Below are 10,975 nucleotides of genomic sequence, written 5' to 3' on the forward strand. Positions count from 1 at the left end.
AAAGCTCAAGGATCATTTTTTTTTTTTCACCACTATACTAAAGAGGATCAAGGATCATTTTAATTCTTCCTTTTATTCATATATATCTTACCTATCCCCAGATCCTATCCATTCTACCACCTCAGTACCCCAGAAACTATGTTTCAAGCTTCATTCCCACCTTGATCATTCAAATCATCATCATACTTGTTTTAGTTTCCTAACTTGTATTTTGGTAATCGTCAAACTCTTTTTATTTCTGTACTGCTTTACACTGTTAAGTTTTTGTAACTAGGCACTGTGGCATAGATCTATAATCTTCTGCTCTAGAGCCTAAGGCAGGAGGTTTGCAAGTTCTGGACCAGCCTCCGAAAATTGTAAGACCCTATCTCAAGATAACAATTTTGAAAAAAGCCGGGGATATAGTTATAGTTCAAGGATACAGCATTTGCCTTGCATGGGAAAATACTGGAATCAACCCCCCTTCACATGTGTGTGTGTGTGCAAGCATGTGTGCATATGTGGTGTTTTTTTTTTTTTTTAAATGAGTTAGAAGAGCTTTTGTTGATAAAGAGTATTTACTTTTTTAGAAGTTCAGTATCTTGTGCACTGGGTGAATGACTTGGGGATGACAATGTATATATCATTGTTGCTCTTTAATTGACGTGTTTTGAAATTTAGTTTTAGTTTAGTTTATTTGTTTGTTTGTTTTGTTTTTCTTTTTATCCTTGAAATAAAATGAATTGGGGGAGGGAGTTAAAACTAAGGACTGGGCAGGGGAGTTAGCTCAGTGGCAAAGTGCTTGCCTGACAAATGCAAGGTCCTGAGTTTGATTTCTGGTAACAACAACAAAAACTAAGGACTGTTTCTGTCACAAGAATATATAAGTTTACATTCCAGTAGCTATGAAAATAATGACAACAAAATATGTCATACAGTCCCTGAATAATTCTAGTGTATGATCTTAACAGGGCAAAAGTAAAAAATGGAAATAATAAGTTATTATGAAAATAGTTTTGACTAATTAGTTCCCCTTTGTCTTGAGATTTTTAGGTCACACTTTGAGAATTACTGAGCTCATTCTTATTCCTAACAGTAACCAGAATAGTAAATTAAAAATGAAACCTAATTATATTACTCCCTTACCATTGATGTTAGTGATAACCTTTTTGATTTTTCAAATTATGTTACAGCACTGAGAATTGAATCCAGAGCCTTCACACTGCACTGTATCCCCAACCCCTTTTTTACTTGAGATCTTGAGACAGGATTTGGCTAAGTTGTATAGGCTGGGCTTAAACTTCAGATTCTCCTACCTCAGCTTCCCACATTTTAGTATCCTAGGTGTATATCATCATGCTTGGCAAATACTATTGTGATCTGTAAGACCCAGTCCTGGGTTATGTCATCAGTATTATCTAATCTTTCCCTTGCAGTTTTTAAATTTAGCTGTAGTTGGTTTGTCTTCTGATCATTTCTAAAACATGCTGTTTCTGTCTCAGAACTTTTAACATTGTATTTTTTATGCTTTGCATGCTTTTTCTCATCTGTCCTTATCCCCTTTCCAGTTTTTATTTAATTGATCACACTGTATTAAGTCACCTCTTTTTGCTTATTCTGTTAACACCTTTTCTCTTTCTTTTTTTACTCGTTCAGTTATACTTGTACAGATGTTTTAGCATCTTAACTTAACCGTTATCTTTGTTGTGTGATAGAGTGGTTGGCCAATCCTAAGGACTAAGTAAATCTTGGTTGAATAAATGAACATCCTGTTCTTACTCTGCTTTTCTCATGATATTTGTTTTGAAACATCAAGTATAAATCATTGAATTTGGCAACTTGTAAGAGTTTATATACCTACTTTGCACTAGCATCCCTTAGGATAAGACTCTACCATGCGGGGGTGGTCCTAGAATTTCTGTGGTTAATGTTTCTTACTTGGAATTTGCAGTGTGACAACTTAAAGTTTCTCTGTCTTATTGATTTCTTACCTGAAAGAGAGGGAATTTTTAGTAGTTTTGTTTATTGATCAGTTAATTAATTGGTCCTGGTCATCAAAGGGCCTCATTATAACATGTTATTCTACTCACTGAGCACACCCTACAACAGTGGACACAGAAATACCATTTTTAAGCCTATAAATATATATGCTTTTGCTATTGTATTGTTTTTAAATTTTTATGTTAATTTTTTTCCCTTTCTTACCTTCTTAAGCGTTATCGAACTCCTTCCAGATCCAGATCAAGGGATCGTTTCAGACGTAGTGAGACTCCTCCACATTGGAGGCAAGAAATGCAGAGAGCTCAACGAATGAGGGTATCAAGTGGTGAAAGATGGATCAAAGGGGATAAGTAAGATCAACTATGGTTCCAAATGTAGTGATAAGTATTTTAACTGTTGTACATAAAATTACTTTACTGATAGCTGTATACCTAATTAAAGTTTCTTTTTAACTAGTAATTACATTGTTCTTTTACTAATAACATTTCCAAAAATCCTTTTTTTCTCTTATTTTTAGGAGTGAATTGAATGAAATGAAAGAAAATCAAAGGAGCCCAGTTAGAGTAAAAGAGAGAAAAATAACTGATCACAGGCATGTGTCTGAAAGTCCAAACAGAAAAAATGAAAAGGAAAAGAAAGTTAAAGACCATAAATCTGACAGCAAAGAAAGAGAAATCAGAAGAAATTCAGAAAAAGAAGATAAATATAATAAAACCAAAGTGAAGAAAAGAGCCAAATCTAAAAGTAGGAGTAAGAGCAAAGAGAAATCAAAGAGTAAGGAAAGAGATTCAAAACATAACAGACATGAAGAAAAGAGGTTGAGGTCGAGGAGTAAAGAACGGGATCATGAGAATGTTAAAGAAAAAGAAAAACAGTCTGATTCTAAAGGAAAAGATCAGGAAAGGAGCAGAAGTAAAGAAAAGTCTAAGCAAATAGAATCAAAAAGTAATGAGCATGATCATAGTAAAAGTAAAGAAAAGGATAGACGCGCACAGTCCAGGAGTAGAGAACGGGATGTAACTAAAGGTAAACACAGTTACAATAGTAGAACCAGGGAACGAAGCAGAAGTAGGGACCGAAGCAGAAGGGTGAGATCCAGAAGCCATGACAGAGATCGTAGCAGAAGCAAGGAATACCATAGATACAGGGAGGAGTACAGGAGGAGAGGAAGATCACGAAGCCGAGACAGAAGAGGAACACCAGGAAGATCACGAAGTAAAGAGAGGAGGAGAAGGAGGAGAGATTCTCGGAGCTCAGAGAGAGAAGAAAGTCAAAGCAGAAACAAGGAAAAACATAGAAACCAAGAAAGTAAGAGCTCACACAGAAAAGAAAATTCTGAGAGTGAAAAAAGAATGTACTCTAAAAATCGTGATAATAGCTCAAGTAGTAACAGGGAAAAAAAGGCTGATAGAGATCAAAGTCCATTCTCAAAAATAAAGCAAACTAGCCAAGACAGTGAATTAAAGTCCTCCATGTTGAAAAATAAGGAGGAGGAGAAGACCAGATCCTCAGTGGAAAATGAAAACCAAAAATCAAAGGCTCAAGAAAATGACCATGTACATGATAAAAACAAAAAATTTGATCATGAATCAAGCCCTGGAACAGATGAAGACAAAAGTGGATGAGTGAGTTGTATAAATTTATTTCCTTTCTGTCTCAAAATTTAAGTTTTAGAGACTTGGCTGGTGAATTGCCTTTATGTTTTCATTGTATTTTGGGTTATTCTGTGTCTTTTTGTTTTTGTTTTTAATGTGGACTTCATTGAGTTGATCTTTTGATAATCTGCAACCTGGATAATTTGTACTGCTAAAGTTTTAATAAACTTGAAATGAGAAAAACATCTTGGTGTAACACTGTGTGCTATGTTAAACTATTTTATGTATGAATTTTCCAGCAGTCAGCCAACAGCATCCTGATTTGTTTAATCAGCCATTTGAAAACACGCATAACTGATGGTTGCACTTAATTGTTACAAAAGCTTGTGTTTCTTGTGATTAAAGTAACTAGACATCACTAGAGGAAATTTTGTGTAGATTTTGATTGAATTCATAATACAGCCTTCTAGCAATTTATTTTAACTACAGAAGCAAGGTCTTAATAATTTGAGATATTAAATCATACCTTGATTTTATAGCTACTTGTATTTTAAGATAGGTGAAAATTTAGTTCTTTGTCTTGTGTTTCATACTGTCTTAGTAATATTATTCTGTCTAGTTGTGTTCTACTTACATGTCTAAAAGTCTTAGAGAATTTTTTTCAGTTGATGTGCTGGTCGAGCTTGAATTGCTGTTATACAGCATTTTATAGGAAGATCAGATTGTAATTCTCAGTTTTTTTGTTGGTTTTGGTCTGAAGAGTTGAAATTATTAATGAGAACATTATTATTTTTGCTTTCTTTTTCTAAAATTAAAAATATTTTCTCAGTAAAACATACAGCTAATTTCTCCAGGTCCTTAAGCTAGACAGATTCTAAAAATTGTTAGTTGATACAGTAACTTCTAAGATTTCTCTGTTTTGACCACCAATCTATATAGCATTGAGTGTTAACTCTGCATGGTTTTTGTTTTTTTTAAACTTAAAGTATCTTCTCCCATAGCTGTGAGTTTCAAATGGCAAAAAAAAAAAAAAAAAAAAAAAAAAAATTATAAATGTGTGATGATAGGATATAGCATGTTTATGACTCTGGTTTCTTTTTATTCAGATGGCTTTATGGCTTTATACCATTGTTAACATTATTTTAAATTGGCATGTGTAACATTGCCATGTAGAGTAAAATAGAAAGTTGCAAAATTTGGTAGCTCTCAGAGTTAATCACTAAACATATCCAGCGTCCATTCAGAATTTGATGTGTTTTGCCATTTTTGCCACATACGGCATTTTATTCTGTAACATCTCTTCCGAATAAAACATTGATAACAGCAAACACAAAACCTGCCTCATTTTAAAAGAAATTTCAAAATTCTAATCTATAGTGGATTCTGGAGTTTTGTACTTTAACATTTGTCAGTATAGTGTTAACTTTATTACCTAGGTAGAGTCTTGATAACTCCATTAGCTACCCAGTGCTATTTGTACTGAATAAAGTAATGCTTAGCATAATGCTTCCCATTATTGACTAATATAGTGATAATCATTTGGCATTGTAGCTGTTGCAGAATAGAGTAATGATTATAAATTTGTTTGAGATACTTGAAACAAATACCAAGAGAGGATTTTTTTCAAAATTTTATTTCCTAGTGGTAAAAGTAGTATATGTTTATTACAATTCAGGGTGATTCCTTAGGAACTGACCACAGACCCACATTAAGAATTATTGAGTCAGTATCTAAGCTCTATGATCTGTTATATATTTTAAATTGTTGTCTTAATTCAGTAAATTGCATTTTAAAATCTGTCAGATTATTTGAGCTTCAAGACAGGTACTATTTAAGAAAATTTCTGATAACACATACATATTTTTTAAAGTCCATGCTAAGATCCCAGAGCTTTATCTGTTAAGGATATTAACAAATACTTTCCAGATTTTGAGTTTCAAAAAGTAGCCATAGGAAGGAAAGATAATTCCATAAGTAGTGTTGTGCCCTGTTTGAGTTACCAAAAGAACAACCCCATGCTGAGCATTATATATAGGGACCTTTCTAAAAAAGCTTTGTTAGCTGTTTTCATAGAACAGATGTGAAGGAGTTTGGATGAAAAAGGACAATCAACTATATTTTATTTTCAGAGTACAAAAAAAAATTTAGAAAATGATTAGGCAGAATTATACCCCAAGATTTACACTGGTATCTGAATCGCACAAGGCTCATGGGGTCCTTTCCTTGTATTACATTTTTAGTAGTTGCTCCATCTTTATTGTTTTGGACATTGCCCAGAAATCAGTTATTTAATTTTTCCCATCACATTAATTTTATAGTTACATCTGAGGTTAAAGGTCATACATAGCTTTGACTTAATAACAGGTATTTTCATTTTTTATTGCTCAATTGGTCATAGCTGCAAAAAATTCAGTACCTAGAATTTTTATGATTATTATGTGAATTTTTTTTCTGTCTAAGTTGTATGCCCTGGAAACTGGTACTACAGAGAGATTAATGAATAGCAGAGAAGGCACTGGGTTGTTTAACATTTTTTAATTAGTTGGTAATTGGTGAATTCAGAGGTTATGTAGTATTAAATTAACTAATTGAAACCCTCAGAAATTGCTAAGAGTTTATGTGATAAATCCCTTTGCACTGATACTGATGCATGTTGAGTTTGCTGAATGGCCTTTGATTCATGTGATCAGTGGAAAATGAAACTAAAACAAGATTTTGTTATGTTGTGGACAAGCATTAATTGAGTTTCTAGTATCCTGGGTAATAGTAGTAGCTGATAATTCTAATTTATTTTTTAGTTTCTGGAGCAAATTAGTATTTTTTTTTAGTAGTTAGTTGTACTTTGCTCTAGGTGGTAATTTTCATCTTGCTGAGCTTTTTTGTAAATTTCTGTAGAAATTTTTTGGGCTTGCCTTCACTAGAAGGCACTTTAAATATATACCATACAGCTAATTGGTATGAAGACTAAATGGATATTTTTCTGTCTTGTTTTGCTTATGTTTACTATAATTATTCTCTTAGGATTCCTACATTTACAGTTTAAAAATTCTCCATGGATTGCAGGTTGATAAGTTGTTGTATTGTGTAAATTTGTGTTTTATTACAAATACTTATTTGGGGGAAAAAGGACCCAGGGAGTGCAGTGTTGGATGGCACACTGCCACGGTGGGCTTCCCAGTTGCCTTTAAGGGATTCAGGCAGGGGCAGACTCTGGCCTGTTGTGTGACAAAGAAATAAATATTAAAGAAAAGAAAAACCACAAATCACATGAAAAGAATTCCATCAGCAAGGTTAGGGAAGGGAGTTGGTGAAGGTTTTCCTGGTTTAGGTGTGGAAGGGAATGGTGGGATGGATTTATGTTTCTCCCCCTGCCTCAAGCAAATTCCATGTCATCAAAAGCACATGCTGTATATTTTCTTCCTCTTTTGTGTATTCATAGTATTTTCAAAGACTGACAAATGAATTGAGTATTACTGTGTGTGGTCATATTCAAAGTTGTGGCTGCTTTTTGTGAAAGGGGAAACGTAAGGAAGTTACTGCACTTCTTTTCCTGGCTCAGAAGTCACTGTGATGTATATTTTTTTAATGAAATTTAGAAATAAAATTGTTGTCTCAATTGTAAAATTAGTTTCAAGATGCTGCTTCTCCTATCATTAGTCTAGTAACTGTTGGACTGTTTTCTGCAAACTGCATTTTACAAAATTTAAACTTAAAATCTGTATTAACTTTTATAGTTAAACATTGTATTAAATAAACTATACTGTAACAAACAGTTTGGTTTTGTATTTTTTAAATTATTAACTACTTGACCTTTTTTCTTTTCATTAAAAGCTAAATAATGAAAATAAATCAATTGAAATGCACTTGCATTTTACCCTTGAGAATATAAAATCATTTGTATTGTGAGAAAACCAAAGTTTAACAGGATTAAGCTTCTTAAAGAATTTAGAGCCAAGTGTGGTAGCACACACCTGTAATCCCAGCACTTGGGAAGCTGATGCAGGAGGATCTCCATGAGTTTGAGGCCAGTCTGAGCTACATAGTGAGTTCAAGGCCTGCTAAACTATATAACGAGACCTGTCTTTAAAAAAAAAAGGCTAGCAATAATGATTTTCAGGTTTGGGTGTATATTCTGTAAACATTTAATCATGTTTCTGTTTGCATTGTGTCTTTTGACCCAGCAAACTTTCCTTTTCTACCATATCCTTTTGTATTTTAATTGTTTATTGGTATATAATGATCACATTCATCATAGGAAATTTGTACCTACCAGCAGACTTGTAGAATGAAACTTGGAACTTGCATTACTATCTACATTTGGGGGCTGGGGATTTAGCTCAGCAGCATAAGCACTTGCCTTGCAAGTGCGCAGTAGGAGGGGAAAAAAGGTGCTACCGTTCGCTTTTAATTCCTCCAGATTTCTCACCAGTAGGATTGCTGCAAGTGTATACTGTGTCTGTTGCTTTAATACAACGTTACTGTAAAGCCATATAAAAACTTTTGTAAAATGATGTCTAGTTTTTATTTGGTTCATTTTATTTTTACTTAATTTACACATTTAGAAAAATGAGCCTAGTCAACTTGAGGGTAATTGAAAATACATGCATAGGTGAAAACATTGGTGGACATTCAGTGATTTGTGTGTTAACAGAATATTAAAACTTGAAGTCTGCAGTGTTTTAAATGCATTAGCCAGAGGAATATGTAAAATACGCGTGCTCCATGTAAACTATGCCAATTGTGTATTAAAGCACTGTCAGCAATAATTAGCTCTATTTTCTGTATCTTTTGTTTTTTTTTAAAGACAGGGTTTCTGGCTCAAGCCTCTGCTCTCCTTTGAGCTCAGGATCTCCACGAGCCTCCTGAACGGATGGGATCATAGGCATGTACCACTGCGCTAAGCTTTTTTACTCTAGGTTTCACTCCTAAATATTCCCTTACTTAATACTACACTACCTTTTTAAGTGCCAGCTCATAATTTTTCCATCTTTCCCCCGCTCTTCTCAGTGCTCAAAATGCTTTAGTTTAAATTTATATCAATTTCTGGGCTAGGCATGGTGATGCACTGCTGTAATCTCAGCACTCGGGAGGCTGAGGCAGGAGAATCGCAAGTTCAAGAGCAGCCTGGGCTACAAAGCCAAGGCCAGCCTGAACTACATAGTGAGACCCTGCTTCAAACAGACAAAAACAAATTTATATCAATTTCTCTTCATTAAATTACAGCCACTTGTGTAGTATACAAGTTTTGACATTGTTTTGTGATTTGCATAACCTTATGTACTCTAGTCATGTATTACATTTTAAAAGTCCAGTCCAATTGAAAATAAAATTGTGTATTTATGGCAGAAAACTAGTAGGGCTGGTCCTTCCCTCAGCATAAGTTGGTTATACATCTCTTTTATGATTTGTTACACTTCTCATTTAATGACCAGGTTTATTCTATAACTGGGTTGTTGGCTTACTTGATTGCTAAGTGAGGATCTGTATATTATAATATTCAAAGCAGAAGTATTCAAGGAAAACTCCCAACTTGATGACTTTGCTTTTATTTGTTTAACATGACATTGTAATATACAATGTCATAAAATTAGTAGTATAGTGTACAGTATGGTCAGCAAAAACTACTGTATAAGCAACGATGTACTGTGCAAAAAAAAGGTTGAGGCTCTAAACTACAGAGAACTGCACAAAGAAGACAGGTCATAAGTCTGAATGGTGGGTTGTAAACTGACCCACATGATTCAGCTGTAATTATGAACTGTTAAGTGAGGAATATCTATTTTGTAGAAAACTTTGTTTTGCAATGTGAAGATAGTTTTACCTAAAATTTTTTGTTTTCTTTTTGGCAATGGTGCTATTGAACCCAGAGCCTTACCTATTTATTTTTTGTCATTTTGAGATAGGATTTCAGTTTGTAGGGCTGGCCTTGAACCCACTGTAGCCCAGGCTAGCCTTCAACTCACAGCTGTCCTGCTTCAACCTCACAAATACTGGGGCCACAGTCATGCACCAATATGCCCAGGTTTGTGAATCATTTCTTGATAAGGGTTCAATATCCAGAATATATTGAGAACTACAATACATTGTGATGTACAGTTGTAATCCCAGTGCTTGGGAGGCTGAGGCAGGATCTAAAAGTATAAGCCCACTCTGCAAATTAGTGACTTAAGACCCTGTTGCAAAATTTCAAAAAAATAGGAGATGGGGCCGGCAATGGCCCTGGGATGGGGAAGAAAAAATAGGCCTTGAATAGATATTAAAAAGTATGATTTTGTGTGCTTATTACTATATGCAGTGCCCTGGGTTAATCCCCATCCCTCCACTCTTATCTTCAGCTTGACTAGTGAAATACAAGTTGAAACTTAACAACTTAGGCTAGCTGTTAGGTGTTTGTGAGCATGTAAAACGGTGCAGCTGCTATTAAAAAAATAACAGTAGGGAAGGTCCTAAAATTTTAAGTAGCATTATGTGACTTAGCAATTCCACTTCTGGGTGTATATCCAAAAGGAGTAACATCTCGGTAATTTGTATAACGATATTCTCAACAGCATTATTCACAATAGCTAAAAGACGGAAACAAGGGTCCATCACAAAGGAATAGATAAAGTACATATAAAAAAGGATACACAACACAATGGAATTTTATCATCTGCCACACTGGATGAAATGACATTGTGCAAAGTAAAATACCAAAAAAAAAAAAATCTGTAATCACATGAAGTATATACACAGGCTAGATTTCTAGAAACAAAAAGAATGGTGATTCCCAAAAGTTGAGGGAAGGGGGAAATAGTAGTAGTGCTTGGTGGTGTGTCTGGAGTTCCACTTGAGTAGGATGACGAACTTCCAGAGTCACAGGTTTAACACTGGAATTGTACATTTAGAGCAGGCAAATGCAAGTAAGACCTGCTGAATCTATATGAAGTTGGCAAAACTAGAATTGTTTTATGTGACTTCAAAACAGTACTTTGAACACATCTGGTGAGATACACTCTAAAATAAATCACAAGTCAGTAATTCATTAGTAATAGCAGTAATTGATTCTGAAGTACTACAGGACAGAGCAAATAAGCATATGAAGTTCTGCTGCAGAGGAAGGAAATACGGAAAATAAGGAATGAAGCCTGATACTGTACATGGTACAACACGGATGAACCTTGAAAAATAAAGTCAGCCAGGCACCAGAGCACACGATATGATTCCATTTAAATAAAATACATAGATAAGTTCATAGAGACAAAGCAGATTACTGGTTGCAGGGGGCTGTTGGGATGGAGATGGGAGCAATTGCTTAATGGGTGCATGGTTCCATTTGGAGCAATGCATAGGCATAGCTGCAAAATGTGAATATTTAATGCCAATGAATGCACACTTTTAATAATGTTTTATCTCAAGTATTT

At 34.4% G+C, this 10,975-nt stretch overlaps 1 protein-coding gene across 6 annotated transcripts in view; it reads left to right on the forward strand.

Annotated features, from left to right (window-relative positions):
- Ppig (peptidylprolyl isomerase G) overlaps positions 1-7,347 on the forward strand; it is a 51,168-nt gene extending 43,821 nt beyond the window's left edge. For all 6 annotated transcript variants that reach the window (XM_013142450.3, XM_003478649.5, XM_023561148.2 and 3 more), the window contains 2 exons: positions 2,194-2,330; positions 2,498-7,347. In XM_013142450.3, coding sequence (XP_012997904.1) covers positions 2,194-2,330; positions 2,498-3,605 — 1,245 coding nt within the window. In that variant the 3' untranslated portion in view covers positions 3,606-7,347. The remainder of the gene's footprint in view (positions 1-2,193; positions 2,331-2,497) is intronic.
- The last annotated feature ends 3,628 nt before the right edge of the window (positions 7,348-10,975 follow it).

The sequence above is a fragment of the Cavia porcellus genome, unplaced genomic scaffold (assembly GCF_034190915.1).
Source record: "Cavia porcellus strain 051 isolate PalLab524CR breed Dunkin Hartley unplaced genomic scaffold, mCavPor4.1 scaffold_12, whole genome shotgun sequence".
Classification (NCBI taxonomy): domain Eukaryota; kingdom Metazoa; phylum Chordata; class Mammalia; order Rodentia; family Caviidae; genus Cavia; species Cavia porcellus.